This window comes from Ictalurus punctatus, chromosome 4 (assembly GCF_001660625.3).
Source record: "Ictalurus punctatus breed USDA103 chromosome 4, Coco_2.0, whole genome shotgun sequence".
NCBI lineage: Eukaryota > Metazoa > Chordata > Actinopteri > Siluriformes > Ictaluridae > Ictalurus > Ictalurus punctatus.
The window spans coordinates 29,440,874-29,464,214 of NC_071284.1; the positions used below are offsets into that span (position 1 = coordinate 29,440,874).

Sequence of the window (23,341 nt, forward strand, 5' to 3'; positions counted from 1 at the left end):
GTGAGTGGATGCAGATTAATTTTGAAATGGATGTAAAGTACCCTGAAAAGGAATAAGCGGTAGAAGATGGATGGATGGATGGATGGATGTAAAGTGAAAATAAGAGAAAAATTACATGTCAATTACAATTTTTGCTGCTAAATAAATGAAAATTTGTTTTTAAATGAATAGTGAGATAAAAGACATTTTAAAAAAAAAAACAGAACATATATATATATATATATATATATATATATATATATATATATATATATATATATATATATATATATATATATTTACATGTAATAATAATAATAATAGACAGAAATACACAATCTATTTAATAATCTATTACACAAAACTCCATATTAATGCCATGTCTTTGGAATCAAATGTTCAACAAGCACATGGTACTGGCCAGCTGTCCACATACTTTATGTGTAAAGTATAGTACAAGTATAGTTTGTTTGAATATGTACATAAAATTGCATGATTTAAATGACATGAACAGATTCTGTGGCCGAATGTTAGTGTGTTAGGGTAATTGTACTAATTGTATGTGTTTATCCCTGACTGTTAAAACACTGGTTGAGCTGGTCAAACTAGTAGACCATCTTTACCAGCTGGTAAATTATTTTCCAGCTTACTTATTACTTGACTAAACTGATAATTAAATTGTTGAGATATTCTAATTGACACCCTGTTCTGTTATTTTCTTAAAAAATAACTTGTGTATGATGTAGCATGGTAGCACAATTTCCTTTCTACCAGCACTTACCACCTGGTAAAGTCAAGAGAAAACAAAAACAAGTGGGATCCAACCACTACATACCAGACACGCTTAAAAAAACAATGTCTTTCAAGTGTTTGTTTGTTACATGTGTTTCTGCACATGTACATAATGGACACCCAATTTTCAATTGTAAGTAGGGGTCCAAGCACAAAATCCACCCAAAGACCTTCTAGTAGCCTATGCAGCCACACATGAATTAGCCACTGACTGAAGTTATGTGGGAAGTATCAAGCTTGTAATTAAAATAATTGCTGAGTACTTTAGTTAGTGTTTTGATATATCTATATATGAAGTCTGCTCTCAGTATTCTATTAAAAAAAAGAATGTATTGGTGTCTTAATTATAAACATACAACAGGTGTCAGCGCTCACCAGACTATTTCCCTCACATGTTTTCAGTTCAATTTTGACCACACCCCCTCACAGTATAAACCTGTGTCACATAATTAGATTCAAGGTGACTTGGGTGTATACATATACACATATGTTTGCTTCCTTCACTTTTTAAGTTTGGGAAAAGTATAGACTATAGCTCAAGCATCAATCTCAGCTGTGGGGCTAGGACTCAAAGAGACGGCAATAGTTACAATTGAGGCAGCATAGCAGGAGATAGCACTTCATGAAGAGATGTTGAAAAACAGAAAACTAGAGGCGAGGGGGCTCTGGGAGAGTAAAAATGAATTTCTTCTGGCTGTAGCAGGAAACATAGTGGGTCTGGGCAACGTTTGGAGATTCCCCTACCTCTGCTACAAGAATGGAGGAGGTAAGAGCACTTAGAGATATTATATCGTTTATTGTCTCTATATTTATTGTATTGTATGTTGTATGTAATGATTTATGCTGATTTATGGTCATTGTGCTTTCTTGGACATTTCACAAAACATTCAAGTACAGGAACAGGATTTTAGTACACGTACAAATATTTTGTCTTTTTATTTAATTAATTTGGAGGTTGCCATTGTTTACATGTTATTAGGGGTGTTTTTGGTGCCCTACATGGTGTTTGCTGTGACCTGTGGTTTGCCCCTATTCCTTCTGGAAACTGCTATGGGACAGTACACACAAGAGGGGGGCATCACATGCTGGAAAAAAATCTGCCCACTGGCTGAGGGTAAGTGACATACTATAAGGGTGCGTTGTGTTCATATGGTACCTCATGGATCAGTATTCAAGGTCAGCTTATGACAAATTTGTATTATGTAGCAATCAACATATCTGTATCTTGAACTGGATCTTTGTTGTGTATGAGAGAAATATACAGAATGATAATAATGTTCGTCACTCAAGGTCCTTACAGCATTTGACTTTCTCTGAACTTTCTCAGAACATCTTGTTAGTTAAACACGAACACACACCCCTAACGTAAAGATAATAACAGATTGTGCTTCACTTTTGTCTTGGTATAAACTCTGACTTGTGATTTTTATTTTAAGATTCTGTTTGCCTCATTTTCATCACCTGTGAATGGTCAAATTCTGTTGGCGTCAGAGTTGGCAAATATTTAATAGAAAACCTTAACTGTGGCAAATTTAATCAAATTAATCAAAGTGGTGGCTTAGTGGTTAAGGGCTATGGGTGATTGATCAGAATCTCAGGAGTTCAAGCCCCAGCACTGCCAAGCTAGCACTGTTGGGCCCTTGGGCCCTTAACCCTCAACTGCTCAGTTGTATAAATTAGACAAATGGAAGTCGCTTTGGATAATGCCATGAATGTAAATGTAATGATAATTTTGAATGACTATGGCATAATCCTGATACGGTATATTTTCTTACAATTAAAATGTATTTTTTAAATACAGTAATTCAAAATGTAAAAATACAGAATTAAAATAAATACAGAATTAAATACAGTAATTCTGGCTTAAACTGACTTCCACAAGCATAATACCTGGGTTGTATTAATTTGTGCATGTAATTGCTATTTGCATAGTCATTAAAGCATACATGCAAAATCAGACAGCATGTAAATTTAGTCACTCATAGTAGTTCTGTTTACTGATTTGAGTAAGACTGTGGAGCAAGACTATGAAAGCATTTAAAAATCAGTAAACATATCTTAAAATCAATTCTAAAAGACATTGGTAGCCAATGTAACAGGTGTATTATGATCTCACATTCTTGTACATGTCAAAATTTCTGCAGCAGCATTTTGCACTCTCTGTAAACCAGCGATAAAGCTTTTTGGTAAACCAGACAAGAGAGGGTTACAGTGATCCAAATGAGTTGATACAAAAACATGTATACATTTCTCACTATCAGCCACTGAGAGAATGTAACAGACCTTGTATATGTTTTTAAACATGATATAATGCTGTTTTGAAGACCTTAGTTATGCAGGTCATAAAGCTGAGGTCACTATCAGGTTTTTGATGCAATTTGTAGCCTTCACAGACAAGGACATCAGCTAAACCAGCACATCCTTTCTCTGAACTTCATTCCCAATAACAAGATATCAGGTTTTATCATTTTTGAGCTGCAGAAAAATACAACACATCCAGGACCTGATGTTCAACACAACAAATTTCACAAGGGCTTTGGGAATTAGCTGATGCGCTGATAAGGAACTTTGCTCCCTGTGGTCTGTTACTTACTGGCTCTATGTCTTGTTTCAGGTGTTGGCTATGCAGGCCAGGTAATTCAACTGTATGGCTGCATGTGCTACATCATAATCCTGGCCTGGGCACTGCTCTATTTGATCTTATCCTTCAAATCTCAGCTTCCCTGGGCCAGCTGTGACAACATCTGGAACACAAGTATGAAATGGGATCAAGAGTGCCTTAAACTAATGAAACTGATTATTTTCTAATCTTGCTATATAAGCACTGCTAGGTTTACATTTTCCTACTTTCTTAAATTACTTTTTTTCCGATTTCAACACCTGATGGTACTTTGAGGACTAGTTAGTGAAAGTAACAAAAAACGACAACAACAAAAAATTCAATCTAATTTGGAGAAACTTCATCATGCAACAAGACAAAGACCAAAAAAGCACTGCCAACAACAACAAAGGACTTTATCAGGAGGGAAAAAGTGGAAGGTCCAGACCTTAACCCAATTAACCTTAACCCAACCCCACCTCCTGAAGTGGAGACTGAAGGAAGAAACATCTCAAAACAAACAATGAATGAAAAGCGTCTGCTAAATGAAAAAAAATGTCAATGTAAAAGCCTGGAAAAGCACCACAAAAGAAGAATGCAACAGTTTGGTGCTGTCAGTTGGTCACAGGCTCGATCCAGTTATTGCAAGCATGGGACATGCAACCAAATATTAAGTCTTATTTACTTTCATTTATTTTAAGATGATCTGTTCCATTACTTTTTCCTCAAGTAAAAAAGGTGTCATGTTCAAAGTCGTAACACATCTCGATGTAAATATCAGGAAATGAAAGATGAAATTCTGATCTGTTGTCTCATATTCATCTTTTGGTCTCAAACCCAAATGTCTTCAGTGTACAGCAAAAGTAAACGAACCGTCCTTGCCGTTCCAATACTTTAATAAGGATTATAAAAAACTTTTTTTAAGCCCTTCACAATCTCCTCCACTCTTACCTCTCTGACCTCCTCCAGGTTATTCAATTTCAATTCAATTTTATTTGTACAGCGCTTTTTACAACGGACATTGTCTCAAAGCAGCTTTACAGAAATATATAAACACTGGATACAGATTTTAAGTGTGTTAACTTATCCCAGTTGAGCGAGCCGGTGGCGCCGGTGGCGAGGAAAAACTGCCTAAGATGTTATGAGGAAGAAACCTTGAGACGAACCAGACTCAGAAGGGAGCTCAGGAGGGTTATCTCTCTCCCCACACCCTGCAATCCTTCTCTGCTGGCTTACTTATTATTAGAATATAATGTGCTACAATTTCCAAAATGTTTTTCTTAATGTCTTTTAAATTCCAAATTCCAAATATATAACAATAAAACAGTGAACACTGATAGAATATACAGACATTAATGAGATAAGCAGTGGAAAATTGTTATTTTATTGCTTTCTCTCTTTCTCAGACAGCTGTATTGCTGTTACAAATAATTCCTACTGGACAAAACAGGTCAACTCAACATCAGCAGCCACTGAGTTTTGGGAGTAAGTGTCATATACATGCAAATGCAGTAAAGCTTTTCATCAGCATCATCACTTCAGTAGCTACACAAATCCCCTGTGTTAACCTAGATGGACTGTATACTAAATACAGTGTATAGGAAATTACACATTAATTACAGAGAATATTATGCTATTACTTATTTCCATCATATTACTGTACAGGCGAAGAGTGCTTACTATCTCTAAAGGTATTGACGAAGTAGGCAACATCAACTGGGAGATTCTCCTGTGTCTAATCGCAATGTGGATCGTATGCTATTTCTCTGTATGGAAAGGCGTCAAGTCCACTGGGAAGGTGAGTGTGTGCTTGGCTACACAAATCAGTTTGCTACCATTAAAACCACATCAGTTTCTGAATTCATTTGTTCTACTTTGCACTAGTTAAGTTTCTAGTGCAATAGTTTTTAGTCACTAATAATGATTAAGTCCTAAATCCTTTAGAACTCATTTTACACGATGTTATTTAATGTGCTTTCCATCCATTGTTCTGAGGTGGTGTATTTCACAGCAACGTTCCCCTATGTGATGCTGCTAGTGTTGCTGATTCGTGGATTGACTCTGCCTGGAGCCATGCAGGGTGTTATTTTCTACCTTTATCCTGACTTCCATCAACTGTTGGAGCCTCAGGTGCTGCAAGCACAAATAGCCACAGGGCTAACACTTCATGGACTATTGCTGTGATATAACTTTTACAGACCTTGATGATTTAAAGATATTCAAAATTTGAATTATTTTTGAATTGTTCTCAATTAATTCTGAAGTCTTTCTTTAAGAAGTTAAGGTTTGTAGTAAAATTTAACAAAAGCAATTTTATGGTCGTTCATGATATGGTCGAATTTTATAACTGTTTATGATAAAGTTACTTTGTTAAATGGACTTACTAAGAGTAAGTAAGTGAAATTTGTTACTCATTGCCTTTATTAATTTCTTTGTGTTTGTGTGGATGTGCAGGTATGGATGGAGGCAGCCAGTCAAATTAGCTACTCTTATAGTATAAGTGTGGGAATATTGACTGTGCTAGGCAGCTACAACCAATACAGCAACAACTGCTACAGGTGACCTGAACATTTCACAACATAATGTTTCACTTCCATTCAGCTACAAATAAATAAATAAATAGATATATAAATGGAAAAAATAAATACAAATAAAATTAATAACAATAACAATAATAATAATAATAATAATAATAATAATAATAATAATAATAATAATAATTATTATTATTATTATTATTAATGTTTTACGCTAAACTAAGATAATTTTTACATTGCTAAAAATAAGGCACCATAAATTACTTTACATTAATTTACAACATGGTACTGAATGGTGATAATTACATCAGTGGGTATAAATACTGAAACCTGATTAAATAAATGCAGGTGGCTTATTTGAATTCTTCTTCTTATTATTATACATTTATTTTTAAGTGATTTGTTAAGGTTAAGTAATGTAGTACATGTTAGTTTCCTGTACCTTAATGTGAAGCATTACAAAATTATTTAAACAAATCTACAGGTCCATTGAGAGTGAGACACATATTCAACTCTAAGCCATCTTTCATCCATGTCCAGCACAATAAAAACGTGACTAGCCCTGCACAAAAAAGCAGTTAAAAGAATTCAGCTGCTCAGAGTAGTACGTTTGTCTTGCAAATCATACCTTTGTCAAATGCAAGGCAAATGTATTGCACTTTGCCATCAGCATCACAGTCATGAAAAATGGGTTTCATAATTATATAATAAAAGATGTCAGCGAGTATATCATATATATTATGCCTCATTTGAATGTAATATTATTATGTATCTGTGTTTTAGGGACTGCTTTTGGCTGTGTCTGCTCAACAGTGGCACCAGTTTTGTAGCAGGCTTTGCAGTGTTCTCAGTTCTTGGCTTCATGGCTCATGTGCAAGGTGTTCCTATAGAGGATGTGGCAGAGTCAGGTATCACCCATCACTTGTGTGGAAAATGAAAATAGATAAATAAATTATATATATATATATATTTGTGCGTGTGTGTGTGTATGTGTGTGTATATAAAATACTTTATTTTCCCCTAGGTCCTGGCCTAGCTTTCATAGCGTATCCTCAGGCAGCGGCTTTAATGCCTCTGCCTCACCTGTGGGCTGTGTGCTTCTTCATTATGATTATTCTACTTGGTCTGGACACACAGGTGCATGTACACACACCCATACACACTGTATTTAGGGCTTCAAAATAATAGCTGAAATGATAATATTGTAATAATATTGCATGAGTAAAAGTGCTGTTATACTGAATATTGGTATGGCACAGATGTGATTACCTTTGGCACTCATCCTGCAGGCTCATGCCTACAGCCAGATCACAGCCGTGCCATGCATTGTAGATGTCAATGACATCTACAATGATGCTTTGCCATGAAAACCTGGTCAATGTTTGTTGCATATGTCTCTTCAGTGATATATCGTCTTGTGCCTCTTTTTTTGGCCACCTCTCCTTTCCCTGTGACTTTTGCTTGATTGTTTTCTTTTTCATCATCATATCAAAAAAGCTCACCTAAATTGTTTTTTTTATCTTTAGAATTAGGTTTGAACAGTTAAGCTGTTAAGTATATTGCTGTACTTGTATTGCGTTCCAGTTTCTCGCGATGGAGGTGATCATTACGTCAGTGACGGACGTGTTTCCAAAAGTACTACGTAGAACTGGATGCCGAGAAATCTTCCTGCTTCTTTTCTGTATTGTCTGTTTCTTCAGCCAATTGATCATGGTCACAGAGGTAGGGACAATTACAAAATAAAAATCAAATAAACAAACAAACAAACAAAAAAAAAACAATATGAGGGTAGAAACAGAAAGAAACTTGTCAGTCACTGCAGTCAAAATTGTGTATGGTAAAAAACGTGAAGTTGCCAGTAGCCCTTGTGGGGACTTAATATAGTATGAGGCAATGAGAATAAATGAGACGTATAGAGAAAGAATTTCTCGGAAATACTAAGAAATCTACTTCATTTTAATCTCATTTAAGTCAGCATGTGTGTCTTCTGGACTTCTTTTGGCTGTGTCTGCTAAACAGTATTTTTCAACACTGAGATTCAACAGACAAATAAAGCAAGAATTTCAAAATTTCTATTTATTTGATGTCATTTAACTAGCGGCTATAGGGGAAGAAGAAAAAAAAAAAAAAAAATATATATATATTAAAACAACAGCAGGGCTTACTGGGTTTCTTTCCCAGCCCTTCCAACACATCCACCAGTCTGAAAATGTGAGAGTACTCCATTCTCTCCCAAAGTGTGTGTGTGTGTGTGTGTGTGTGTGTGTGTGTGTGTGTGTGTGTGTGTGTGTGTGTGTGTGTGTGTGTGTGTGGAAACTAGAAAGGTGTTGCTATTTTGTCTACCACCCGGATCTGCATTTTCATTTGTAATTCTCTCTTGCAGGGCGGCATGTACGTGTTTCAGCTGTTTGACTACTATGCCTGCAATGGAGCCTGCATCTTCTTCCTTTCTGTGTTTCAGTCCCTGGCAGTGGGCTGGGCCTTTGGTGGGTCACAAACATCTCACATACAGTATTAGCTGCACTCTCAAATGAATTTGGAATGAAATTGGTAAAATAATCACAGTCTGCTAATACATTTTTGGGGACTATAATAAATTGGATCGTTAACTTCTCATGTCTTTCAAATGTTCAATTGCTTTTTATAGCGGTTAAACAGGAAATAAGAATAGCCATCAAAGCAGAGGTTCAAAACTTGGGGGAAGGTGTCCACTGGTAGTCTTGAGTGGAAGTGTCCATGTCATTTTATTTATGATCATATCAATTTGTCCAAATATTATAGTCCCCTGAGTTAATAACAATATGTATAAAAATGGCTGTGGTGTTTATGTTTATATATCAGTTTAGATACAAAATCCTTTAAGTTAAAATGTTGGCGTCCAGAATCAAAACCATTATAATCTAATTTATTCTTTTAATTTATCTAATTTAACTTACTTATTCACTCATTGCACTGTAAATGCAGTGTCACTCCTCACATTGAGAAGTGGAGACAAATGTAATATAAGGTTTTAAGACCTTTTGCTGAATGTATAGGTGAATAGGTAGCCCATTAAATCTCCACTGAAAACCCCATTGAAACGTTAAAACATATGTACATTCATCCCATTTATACGCTGTGACTTTTTCAGGGGCTGAACAAATGTGTGACATCATTGAAGACATGACCGGGTCATACCCTAACGTCATCTTTAGGTTGTGCTGGAAATACATTACCCCATTTTTTATGATGGTAAGCTTCTCTTTGTCTCTTACGATCTTATCTTTAACTAAAATAAGCTTAGTTTTTATCAGATTTACTAATTTTTTTTTAAAGTACGTCAGACAACCAGTAGATAAAGCTAATAATTCAGTTAATTTTTCAGAAAAAGCCAAACAATGGCACATGACTGCATATCACTGGTCTTAGACAGTATTTTCACCACGTATAACTTACATGTCTCATTTGCATGTCGTTTCCTGTTCACACTAACACAACATTGCTGCTACCTGCTTACATTTGTGGGGTTTATTGTTGACAAGTTTTCCTGTATTCCAAGGTATCTTTCATATATTCTCTGGTGGAGTACCAGCCTCTGACATATAACCGCTGGTATGTGTACCCAGCCTGGGCATATGGGCTGGGCTGGCTGATGGTTCTCTCCTCCATCCTGCTGGTTCCTGCATGTGCATTGTGCCGCTTATTGATAGCAAAAGGGAACCTCAGACAGGTGAGAGTAGACACATATGTTAACTTATAGGGCTTTCCTTCCTTATTATATTGCTCACCACTTGTATTTTACACTTTGCAGGTGCCCTTAGTTCAAACAACTTCAAATTTAACTCTGTTCGCCATTGACTAGTTATTGTGATAAGGAAAATCAGTTTTACAGGCCTGGAGAAAATGATCACTACTACACTGCAATATTACCCCAAATTATTCGATGCACCTTTAAAATATCGCATAACCCAGTGTCAGCAGTGAAACATGGCATCTAGATAGCATTAATACCTTGATAAGGATGGTATTATGCCTTTTGCCTTAAAGTTGTAGTTAGCATTGTCTTAAAGTTATATATTGTATATCATATAGTGTTGCCGCCTCATGTTTTTCTAGTGTTTTCTCTGGGTTCTCCAGTTTCATTCCACCTCCAAAAACATCCCAGTAGGTAAATTGGATACTGTAAATTGCCCCTATCTGTGAATAAGTGTGTGAATGAATGTGTGCATGGTGCCCTGCAGTGGACTAGCATCCCATGCGGGCTCTATTCCTGACTTTCCTCCAGTGTTCCTGGGATAAGCTCCAGATTCACCACAACACTGACCAGGATAAAGAGGTTACTGAACATGAATCAATGAACGAATGCATCGGCATAAACTCTGGTGCATGGTTTTGACCAGGATGTAATCAGTGTGCACAAAAAAGGGAAAACTTTAGGTTAAGTTTATTTTTTGATAGAGAAAAAAGAAAAAAACAACAACTTCGAGAGATGTATGTTGCTTGGATGAGCGATGCATGATGCTTGGATGAGTAGGTGTGCAGGTCTTAAAATATCCCATGTTTAATTACTCTCATTTCTTTCGGAATAATATAGCAAGATAGTATAAAAATGTAAAAAATTATTTGTTTCTTTCCACAGCGCTGGTGTCAACTGTGCAGTCCTGAGAGCAACTTACCTTTGCCCCAGAAGCAGAGAGGTGAAAGACAGTCAATGATGTCAGCTGTTTGACAAAGCAAACACTGAGGAACGTAAACTATACAATACTGAACAAATACCATCATTGTCTTCTCATATACAACTGGAGAAATGGCATTAGCTAATTCTATAGATAGAAGACAAATAATACTCTAAATTACCAGGGCTCAACCTGCTGGCCCAAATTTACTCTTTGTACATTATGAATGTTTACTACTATGTGAAACAATATCTGAATTTCTTTATGAGAAGAAGAAAAAAAAAACACTACTGTGACCTGTGACTTAATACATCAAAACAAAAACCAAATAAGTTAACCCATTTTGTGCCAAAATTATTCTTTGAGATTGAATTTATTTGAATGCCTGCCAACTGAATTAGCTGGTAAGAACACATTGCAATTTCACAAGTGCCTTAATCACAATAGTCAGGACAAAATGATGTGCTGATGAAACAATGACTTTGCTGTGACCTTGACCCTGTTAGCGTCAATTCCAAAATCTAACCAGTTCATCTGCTGATTGCAATAATAATTCAATATAAATCCTACAAACATTCAACCACTCGTTCTTGAATAATCATACTAATGAAACTCTTGGACAGGTGCACGGCAAGACATATGGATGGGCGACCTGAAAAGATAATGTCCCAATCACATGTTGGTTGGGGCATAAAAAAAATAAATTAAAAAAAATATAAAAAAAATGAGCCTAATAAGCTCTTTTGAAGATTTTGGTATGGGAACAACGGTGGCCTCTTTCCACTGTATAGGAACAACCCCTTCCACAAAAGAGCTTTTGATGATATCACGATTTGGATTTAGAGGCGGATGCAAGTGCAAAATATAAGTGAAACATTTAATAAAGTAACAAATAAAGTACAACATAAGACTTACATGGCTTAAAGACAAGCATAATGTGATACATGTTGACAGAACAAACACAAGACAACAATGCAGTGCTGAACTTGACTATATACAGTATACACACCAGTGCTAATGAGCTAAACCTGAAACAGGTGAATGAGACATGTGACATGGTGCAGTGGCTGATGGGAAACGTACTTTCTAATCCTTTTCCGATATTACATGACAATGATGCCACAAATAGGATTGCTGATTTCACATCCTTCAATATTCTTCTGCTGTACACAAGGGTGGAAGGGCACATGGTGGCTTAGTGGTTGGCACGTTCGCCTCACACCTCCAGGGTCTGGGGTTTGAGTCCTGCCGGGGCCATGTGTGTGCGGAGTTTGCATGTTCTCCCCATGCTGCGGGGGTTTCCTCCGGGTACTCTGGTTTCCTCCCCCAGTCCAAAGATATGCATGGTAGGCTGATTGGCATGTCCAAAGTTTCTGTAGTGTGTGAATGTGTATGTGATTGTGCCCTGCGATGGACTGGCACCTTGTCCAGGGTGTTCCCTGCCTTGTGCTCAATGCTTCCTGGGATAGGCTCCAGGTTCCCCGTGACCATGAAAAGGAGTAAGCGGTCGGTCGAAGGTGGATGGATGGAAAGGATGGAAGACAAGAAGGTAGAGCTGTACATGTAATTGCAATATTTTGAAATAATCTTGTATGTTAAAACAAATGTGTGATTACGAGCTCATCCCTCAAACAAGAAGATGGATGGATGGAAAGGATGGAAGACAAGAAGGTAGAGCTGTACATGTAATTGCAATATTTTGAAATAATCTTGTATGTTAAAACAAATGTGTGATTACGAGCTCATCCCTCAAACAAGCCCAGAATTGATCCTGGGTGTGGACTCAAAGATTTGGGCCAGTGGGTGTTGGTTGTTTTTACCAAATGGGTTGATTTGAATAATTCAAAACTGCTCATCTCCTGGGAATTTCATGTCTCTAGAGTCTACACATAAAGGTGCAAAAAACATTGATTGAGTGACAGTTCTGTGGGTGGAAACGCCTTGTTGAAATTGGCTCGAGCTGCTGTTTACAGTTGTGGTGAGCAGAAAAGCCTCTCAGTATTCACAAAACATCACATGTTGCGGTGGATGGGGCTACAACAAAGCAGAAGAACACATCAAGTTCCAGTCCTGTCAGCCAAGGACAAGAATCTGAGGCTATCACGGGCACAGAGTAAGTCTATGTGCATAACAGTCTCAGATTTCTGTTATTTCTGTCAGACCACTGCCTAAATGAGCATGTGTCAAGGTGGATGGTGAGTTTTATGTGAATGAACAATGAGCTAATTGATTTGAAAGAAAAATATTTCCAAAACCTTCAGCTAGGAAAGTGAGAGAAAATGAGAGAGTGCAAAATCCCAAAATATAGTTAATAAATTGACAGCCGAGAATGATAGATTCCTTATAACTGTCGGTGAAAACTGCCATCTAAAATATAAACTGTCATACAGCATTCATGCAACTGATTTATAGTTTCAGGAAACAACAACAAACTTATATATAACTTTGCATTTAGATATAAACGTACAGTACATACTATATACTATACATATATTTATTTTTGGAGTTTTATATAAATTGTGATGCTTGCACACATTAACACATAACTAAGGCACTATGTAGTTTTGATGCACTGTATAGCCAAAAGTTTGTGGACACCTGACCATCACACCCAAACTGCCCAAAGTGGTTGCCACAAAGTTGTTAGCACTCAACTGTATTGGATGTCTTTGAATACTGTAGCTTTACAATTTCCATTCACTGGAACTAAGAGGCCCAAACCATGAAGGCATGGTTTTCCAAGGTTGGACTAGAAGAACTTGAGTGTCCTGTCGTCAATCCGACTGAGCACCTTTGGGATGAACTGGAACGCCAACTGCACCCCAGACCTCCTCACTCGACAGCAGTGCCTGACCTTACTAAAGCTCCTATGATTGAATGGGCAATTAAAAATATTCCATAAAGAAAAGTTAAGGGTGTTATAGCAGCAAAGGGGAACCAACTCTATATTAATGAATGGGATTTTCAACAAGCACATCTGGGTCTGATAGTCAAGTGTCCACATACTTTTGGCCATATAGTCTAAGGTTGTAAGATGTTTAACTGTTACATCCAGTTAATGTTTTCTCTGATTTGTAAATTGTATGTTGATATTTCAGCTGAAGTGTCACAACTGTGAAGACTCGGATACTAGTCAAAGGAAGATCCACAATCATGTTGTAAAAAATAGACACAGGATCAACGATAGTGATATTGAGCTAATATAGATCCAAAGGCATAAATGGGAAAGAATGTTCTGGCACTCTCACTATGGGAAGCGTGATGTGAAGATGAGGGAGGGTGAAGTCAAGATTGGCAGAAGTAACACCAAATTTGTTTTCCATCTTCTTGTGCACTTTTGTAGGTGCATTCTTGGACATACATAGCAATTCATTTACCAGATGTGGTATTTAATAAATTTTGTTACTGCTATCAATTCCATAATATACTTTACATATATAATTTCACAATACTAAATTCCCATTTTGTATCCTGAATGTTTCTTCTCTTATTTGCTGCTGATAAATTACATGTGAGGTGTATTTAGGTAGTTGGATAAAGTAGTCTATTTATGTTTAAGTTATGGATAATAAATTGTATACCCACAAAATTAAGCTGAGAGATATGGGACAGGACTTTTAAGCTTTCCCCTGAAGTCAGGAGAATATTTGCCTTTTGTTTTAAGAGCGGATTTTACTTGGTGGTAACACAAGCTGATTATTATTTTTTTATTTTTAAAATGAATGTGGCGTGCTATTGAAGAATTGTTCCTTGGAGGCTTGCAATAGACTTTCATGCTGCAGCAGGGCAAAGTATGATTGGAAACTGCTAGGATTTCACTTTAACAAAACATGTGAAAAAGGAGTTTTGCTTATAAAATCTCAATAATATACTATACCTAATACCTGCTATCTGATTTTTATTTAGATATTGCATTGTACTTAGCCCTATGTTGTCATAAACCTATTATAACAAGGGAGACTCAGCAGAATGGCGATGATCTACAACAGGTTTAATAAAAACAACATCCACAATGCAAACACAACAAACAAAGAACCATTTTGGCTCAAACATACACTGTAAAACCGGATAAGTTCATTTAACTCAAAAAATTTGAGGAAACTAATTACCTCAAAATTTCTACATTGATAAATAAATTTCTTTATGCCAAAAACGCTTAAACAAGCATTTAATGCAAATTTTGTCACGAACCTTGAGATGGTACGGAAGCAGGCGCGGGAGGCGAGTGAACCGAGTAGAGTCGGGAAGTTCCGGAAGCGTAGTCGTAGAGTCAGCAAGGGTCGAGCGATCGGGCGAACGATCCAAATGGGGATATCCAGATAACGTGGTCGAGACGAGAAGCGAGGGTCGAAGATCATAAGAAACAATGAACTAGAAGAGCTTGGTAACGCAGCAAACTAAGTTACTGAGCGTATACTTCGCGCAGATCCCGGGTGGATGTCCTTCCTAAGTACTAGTGTGTGTGTGTGTGTGATTGGTGCCAGGTGTGTCTGATCAGAACTCCGGGGATGGTGAGCGCATGCGTGCCTGAGAAGTGAGCGTTGCATCTTGGGAATTTGAGTTCTGATCGGACCGCGCTGTGACAAATTTGTTATTTTTAAGTGTATTTGGCTTAAAGAAATTGATTCCATTAATCTGTTAATCGGGTCGCAGGGGCAGCAGCTCCAGCAGGGGACCCCAAACTTCCCTTTGACGAGCCACATTAACCAGCTCTGACTGGCGAATCCCGAGGCATTCCCAGGCCAGTGTGGAGATATAATCTCTCCACCTAGTCCTGGGTCTTCCCCGAGGTCTCCTCCCAGCTGGACGTGCCTGGAACACCTCCCTAGAGAGGCGCCCAGAGGGCATCCTTGCCAGGTGCCCGAACCACCTCAACTGGCTCCTTTCAACGCAAAGGAGCAGCAGCTCTACTCTGAGTTCCTCTCGGATAACCGAGCTTCTCACCCTATCTCTAAGGGAGAAGCCAGCCACCCTTCTGAGAAAACCCATTTCGGCCGTTTGTACCCGCGATCTGGAAAGAAATTGATTTATCAACTTAAAAATTTTGAGGTAATTAGTTTCCTCAAATTTTTTGAGTCAAATGAACTTATCCGGTTTTACAGTGCAGGAAAGGCACGCAATCCAAAAATGCAACTCCAAATACAAAGTAAAAATCACTGGCAATAGGTAACACAGAGGTGCACAGGTAGACAATGGCAATAGGGCTATCCAAAACAAAGAAATCAAGGCAGGCAAGGTCATCAGCTCCAACCTCTCACAAATAATCAAGTAAAGGATAAGGCATCACAGTGTGCTTAGTCCGTGTTGTGAAAATGATATTGAAACAAGCAGCGAAGATGTGATTAAAAATTCCAGGGAAGTGCCCTCTGGTGACATAACAGTGACATGTCCGTGATTTATGTGATATCTGCATATATTCTTTGAAATAACAAATATATAATAATAATAAAAAAAACGAATAAATTAAAAAAGTAATAAATATTGCAAAGTGTACCCAAGATAATAATGATGATGATGATGATGATGATGGGGCACAGTGGCTTAGTGGTTAGCAAGTTTGAGGGTTCGATTCTCACCTCTGCCCTGTATGTACGGAGCTCGCGCGGATGCTCTCCCTGTGCTTCGGGGCGTCTCCCAGGCACTCCGGTTTCCTCTGTCAGTCCAAAGAAACGTGTTGTTGGCTAATTGGCATCTCTAAGTAGTGTGTGAGTGTGTGATTGTGCAATGTGATGGGATGGCACCCCATCCAGGGTGACGTTCAATATTCGAAAATATGCGCAAGTTAAGGGACCGTCTCTAAAGTTACATATTGGTATACATGTTTCTAACTTCAATAGCATTTGAAGGGAATGTCTTGATCGTAAAACCAACTGTAAAGTGTTCATCTAGGTGTCAGCTATAACGCACACCTTTTTATCAAAAATTTAAAAGGTGTGCATCATACGGGACGCCTACAGGGCACCTTCAGGAACACTTTCCAGTTGGTTTTGTGACTGTAAGTCATTCTCTTCAAACGCTTTAAACTATCGTATATTTTGTGTATATGTCCATATGGTATAAAACATCACAATTTTTAGATATGATTTGACAGTTTATTTAATTAAATATCACAAATCTAAAAGGTGTGCGGTATAACTGCGCAATCCCACCACTAGGGGGCCGGCCCAGAGTAACATGTTACAATAGTATCGGCAATCCATTGCTCTTCCTGTGAGAACCAGATGTGAAGACTTGAATTTTAAGACCCAAATTTTAATACCTGAATTTTTGCAGCCTGAATTTGTGAGTTTGAAAAATAATGTGTTGAAATACTACCTAACATATAATATTTTGGAACTGTATTTTAGGAAGGTGAATATATGTGTATTGAATTTTGAATGCTGGAATTTTGTTTTCAATCAAAATATGCAAACCCAATGAACTGCAGAGGAAACTAAGTAATGTTATTACTGTTTTTTTTTTTTTTTTTTTTTTTTGGCCAAAAATTTTTTTGTGTCAAATTGCTGGGCAGAAAAATTCAACTATTGTTATTGCAATATGTTTTTATTCAATTTATGTTATTCAACATGCCATTTTGCCTTGCGGACATTTGGCACTATTATACTTCCATAAGTTTATTTTCTCACTGTTCATTTCTCACATTTATTGTATTAGTTGATAAAGAAAACAAAAACAACTGCTTGTCACGTTTATTTACTCTTAGACTTATTTATAATGTTTAAGAAATATATTTATTCTTATTTAAAAATAAATAAGGGCATAAAAACACTACTGTGTCACATTTATTTTATTTGCTTATTTAAAAAAAAAAAAAGTAGAAAATAACTATTTTCACAGGGTTTCATTTTCGAAGGGTTTCCTATCAGTGGCCTCAAGCTGACTCTTGAGATAAACCTGCCATAAAATCTACTCAGTCGGGCTAGTTTTGATTTTGGTAAAAGAATTTCAGAAAGAATAACAATTTTAAGGCATGCTTTGTTAGCTCACATCTATCGGTAAGAAGTCATCAATACATTCTTTTCTATTACGTATGTGAATACTTTACTGTGAATACATTAACATATATATATATATATGAACAATCCACCAATTTATCATTTGATGTGTACAGTCGGTCATTTTAAAGTTAAGTTAAATTGCAAACTAAGTGGCTGAATCGAAATACTGTGCCAATCAATCAATAATCTGTATCATTTCGCTTCAAAATATCTCAATACGGATGTATTTTAATTAATAAAAAGTTGCTGCCTGTGATGTTCCCATTCACCATGTTTATTTTTCTTTTGTGTTCTATCGCTGTCTCACGTTGGAATATGGGAAATAGAGCATTTGCGAGTGTACATCGGATGTACACTTGGAATCAGAGTGCACTGTGGGTATAAGTGAGTGAACGAAAGTAGGGATTGAAGTTGTTCACTCCGAATTCAGACATGACTACAAAATGGCCGACACCCTATATAGTGCACTATACAGGAGATAGGGAGCGGTTTCAGACACAGCAATTGACTTTGTTTACTTTTGACTCGTGTGCATTTGTTATGATTTCTGTCCTGTCTCCTCCCCTGTATTGTCATTGGTTGTTTCCCTTATGTGTCATCATTGTACACTTTCACCCTTGATTTTGTTTAGTATTTATACCCCTCGCGTGTTTCTATGCACTTTGTGAAGTATTACGTGTGTTTGCTCATCAATCCGTTGTTCTATGTTCTCGTTTTATCTTGGTTCTAATTTTGATCTTGCTTCTAGTTTCTCGTTTTGTGTTTTGCCTTGCCTAACTTACTGTACTCCCGTTTGCCGTTCACCTGACCCTTTCCCTGTTCTGACCATGCCTGTGTTTCATGATTTGGATTTGTCTGCCTATCTCATCTATAATAAAGCTCTTATTTCCACTTGCAACTGTCCTAACTTCCATTACATCACAGTTGTCTTCTAATAAAATTCATGAGGTCAATCTTTATTAAACTCTCAACTTAACCATGTTGTACAGTTGCTATTAAGCAGGTTTTGCTTAGATTTAATAGAAGATACATGCTGTTCATTCATTCCTTAATATAAGTTGGAAAAACGGGTAGTCTTCGGAAAGACCATTAAATTGTTTTGTTTTTTAAAGTTCAGTAAATTGGATTTGAATGGGGATTTTGTTTCAAAAAGGGGACTAACTATAATGCTTTTGACCTTTCGGTCCTGTAATTTCTCAGATAGTGGCTATGCTGGTCAGGCAAACCACCCATTTAATTTAAAATAAAATATAAAATAAAATGAAGTTCTGCAAGTCAACAGCTTTGCCTCCTGTGTCCCTTTTTCACAACCATGGATGTTAATGTGGTGGTAAACCAGGGGAGTACAAAGATAGACCACCAACAACAAAAAAGATATACCATCCTGGGGAAGTGATGGTCCTTTCCCAGCCAACTCCTGTAGTGGGAGTAGTAACAACATTTCGATATATTGGAAAAGCATAGGCCAGGGATTGAATGCTTTTCCAGCAGTCCTGGCTGTGCTGCACTGGTCTGTAGTCAATAGAAAGTTTGTCCTACAGTGGGCCAAACAGGCTCATGTGGCTACTGTCTGAGGATCATGGCACTGACAAAATGGTGAATCCAGGACTTACCACTTGGTGGTACTGAAAGACAACTTTGTAGAGAACCTGGTACAGGAGTATCTTGTCTCTTTGTTTCTCTATCTCCCTTGCTCCTCATAACCATAAACTTGTACCCACTTTAATTAAATTGGAGTAGTCATGAGGTACTTGTGCCCAAGATTTATGGCATTGTATGGTTTTGTGTGATTTAATCAAGATTTTTTATTTTGATTATGTTTGCTATATTTTACGGGTTAGTTCACTTAAAAATGAAAATTATTTACTCAGTGTGATGTTATTGATGTTATTGAACATATTATTATACCCTATGTATTTCTTTACTCCTTGCAACATAATTTTTGAATGACCAAAGAGCCCTTATTTTCCATACGATGAAAGTGTACTGTGACTTGTGTCCACAAGCTCAAAAAAGAACAATGAAGCACCACACAGTGCCCTTGGTAAATATGAGCAAAGAAGGCTGTGTAAAATGTATTTATTGTTTAATCTTTCTCGTGGATATCAGACAATTGCAAACACAACACAGTGCTACAATTATTGGCACCCCTAGGAATTCATATGAGAAAAATATATTTTAAGTATATTCCCATTGATATTTTACATTTTTTTAGTATACCTGTGTGACTAGAAACAGGAAATTGTCCAACCATGACTTCCTGTTTCACAGGAGTATAAATATGAGGTAACACATAGGCCAAATTCCCTTAGTCATTCATAACAATGGGTAAGACCAAGGAATACAGCTGTGATGTGCGGCAAAAGGTTGTTGAGCTTCACAAAATGGGAAGTGGCTATAAGAAAATAGCACAGGCATTGAAAATGCCCATTTCCACCATCAGTGCAATAATTAAGAAGTTCCAGTCAACTGGAAATGTTATGAATCAACCTGGAATTGAACGTGTGTCTATATTGTCTCAACACACTGTGAAGAGGATGGTTCAAGTGGCCAAAAAAATCTCCAAGGATCACAGCTGGAGAATTGCAGAAGTTAGTTGCGTCTTGGGGTCAGAAAGTCTCCAAAATTACAATCCGAAGTCTCCTACATCACCACAAGTTGTTTGGAAGAGTTTCATGAAAAAAGCTTCTACTCTCATCCAAAAACAAACTCAAGTGTCTTCAGTTTTCCAGACACTACTGGAACTTCAAATGGGATCAGGTTCTATGGTCCAAAATAGAGCTTTCTGGCATAGAAAACCTGTGGGGTGAACTGAAGAGGAGAATCCACCAGCCTGGAGCTAAAAATTTAAAGGATCTGGAGAGATTCTGTAAGGAGGAATGGTCTCATATCCCTCACCATGTATTCTCCAACCTCATCAGGCATTATAGGAGAAGACTCAGAGCTGTTATCTTCGCAAAGGGAGGTAGCACAAAGTATTGACTAAAAGGGTGCCAATAATTGTGGCACACCTATATTTAAGAAAGATATATATATATATATATATATATATATATATATATATATATATATATATATATATATATATATATATATATATATATATAGAACTGGTTTGAGGAAAGGCCCCAGTGAACAAATCCACTTTAAGATACTTTCTAAAAGTGTTATTGAATCAACTGCACATAGGTTGTCATGGAGAGAGTTCCACAGTTTAGGCCCGTAGTGACTAAAGGCAGACTCCCTGCATTTCACTTGCATTTTGGGTACAACCAGCAGGTTGCAGTTGGATGACCAGGAGTATATTTAGTGATCATATTAAAAGGTATGTAGGAGCACCACCATGAAGTCATTTGAAAATTAATAACAGGATTTAAAATCAATTCTGTAAGACACAGGTATCCAGTGAAGAGATTTAAATGCAGGAGTGATACGATTCTTCAGTATAGCACCTGTCAGGATTCTTGCAGCTGCGTTCTGAACTCTTTGTAAGTGTTTAATGGAGCTCTTTGGTAAGTCAACCAAAGCACTGTTGCAGTAGTTGAGTCTAGATGTAAAAAAAAATGCATGTATGAGTTTCTCACTATTCAATTAAATTCAATTCAATTTTATTTGTAAACAGCGTTTAACAATGGACATTTTCTCAAAGCAGCTTTACAGAAACATATACACAGGTTACAGTTAGGTTTATGCATGGTGTCAGGCGGCTGAGGCCCATCTGCAGACCACGCATACCTACCTGGGACCTTTCTGTGGTCCTGGAAGGTCTGTCAGTCACCCCAGCTTCAGAGAAGCATCTGACTCTAAAGGTAGCTCTTCTGCTGGCCCTGATATCTCTCAAGCGAATAGGAGCTCTACAAGCTCTCTCTGTTTCCCCAGTTGCCGAGCCGTTAGCGTTGTAGGATTTCTGCCCTCCTCCATTCTTCACACCAGAACAAGAGAAAATGCACCTACTGTGTCCAGTAAGGGCTCTCTGTACTTACGTGCACCTTTCCGCCCAGTGGCATAAGCCGGAGTTGTTTCTGGTATGCTTTGGCAGCGACAGTAGAGGTGATGCTGTCCAAATCTCCAATTGGATGGTGGAGACAATCTCTATCACTTATGAGGCGTGCAGTCTTGCTACGCCTCTGGGCATAAGGGCTCATTCCACTGGGGGTGGGGGGGACCTCTTCGAAGGGTTTATCCAAAGGGCTACCGTTACAGGATGTGTGTGCTGTGGCTGAGTGGTCTACGCCGCACAAATTCGTTCGATATTACAGTTTGGACAAAGATTCCACCCCATAACCACCATAGACATTGAAGGGGACACGTCCCCCCAATAATCAGATATGGCCAAATTGTCCCCCCAAATATTTGATATTTTTGATGCTGCTCTGCTGCACTCAATTATGCACTACTGCATATGTTGTAAGAAATTTTAGACGGGTCTGCCTCGGTGGTCTAGCAAAGCTCGTCAATGTCAAAATGTTTGAAATGGCCAATCAAATCAAACAGGGCAGAAGCCGTATAATGCTTCAGTTTTAACGGTGAAATAGTGTGAAGTAAGATGTAAGCTAAGTAGCTAAAGTTTAATATTTTACAACTATTTTATTAATTTAGGACAGAAATGTTAAACGACCGACAGTAATATCCAGGGATGCAAACATTTACGTGATTCATGTAATGTGTTATTGTCAATGTGACGAGAGAAGAAATATTAATGGAGCCGTTTTCAGTATATTAGGCAGAATATGGACAATGAATGTGTGCACATTGTGAATGAATGTAATCAATGTGGTGAACTGGCTTTACTGGTTGTCTTTCAGTAAATTCACCTATCTACAAAAATGATTCATAAAACTAAAAGTGGGAGCGTTATCATCCTCAGACTTCAACTAGAACATGGTCAAACGTGTGGATTTGACTCAAGTATGCTTTTAGGTTGTGGTTAGGACAAAGTCATTTACTAAAATAAAAATATATTATTTGCAAATCTAGTTCTTTAACAATTTTTTAAATTCCTTTAATTCTCTTTTCTTTACAATAAACCCTCAAGTGTCTGAAACCATTGTATTTTGATGCTAGTCTGTATTTTTTTTCTTTGGGACAGCAGAAAAATAGTGTAAGCTGACAGGAATAGGAAAAAGGTTAGCAGTATATACACAGTGGAAGTTTTGTAATTTAAATTTGGTTTGCTCTACTATTTGGAACATATTATTCACTATATCTGTGCATAATAAGGTGAAAGGTCCTCCTGGGGGTAGAGAGCAAGTAAATCTGAAATATAATAAACCATCTAATCTAACTAGTTTTTGTATTTATTGTAATACACAATGACCTTACTGTAGTTATTTTGGTCCTAAATATAAATGTCTTGCATTGTATATATAAATAATGTATATATAAATAGTTGGGCCTTTATTACATAGAGAACTAAAAAGGACCATTACATTTGTGACTTTGATTTTTAAGACGCCTTTAATGCATCAGTGTATATTTACACACACACACACACACACACACACACACACACACACACACACACATATATATATATATATATATATATATATATATATATATATATATATATATATATATATATATATATATATATATATATATATATATTTTTTTTTTTAAAGCATCAGACCCCCCAGGAACCCCAAACCCCTTCAGTTTTACTATCTTGCAACTGATGTCCATTTTCTCAATCTGGACTGGTGAGAACATGTTCAGGTTTTTATTTTTTTGTTGCGTGTTGTGCAGATTTTGCTTTGTCAGGGCAATATTTTGTCAGTG

At 37.1% G+C, this 23,341-nt stretch overlaps 1 protein-coding gene across 1 annotated transcript; it reads left to right on the top strand.

The window, feature by feature from the left end:
• The first annotated feature begins 1,229 nt into the window (after nt 1-1,229).
• Nucleotides 1,230-11,142, top strand: LOC124627011 (sodium- and chloride-dependent GABA transporter 2). The gene is made up of 14 exons (XM_047153325.2): nt 1,230-1,537; nt 1,751-1,885; nt 3,386-3,526; nt 4,777-4,855; nt 5,036-5,168; nt 5,366-5,500; nt 5,825-5,928; nt 6,691-6,815; nt 6,932-7,044; nt 7,492-7,629; nt 8,291-8,393; nt 9,038-9,138; nt 9,446-9,616; nt 10,526-11,142. The coding sequence occupies exons 1-14, from the start codon at nt 1,402-1,404 to the stop codon at nt 10,613-10,615; spliced, it is 1,704 nt and encodes a 567-aa protein (XP_047009281.2). The 5' UTR covers nt 1,230-1,401; the 3' UTR covers nt 10,616-11,142.
• The last annotated feature ends 12,199 nt before the right edge of the window (nt 11,143-23,341 follow it).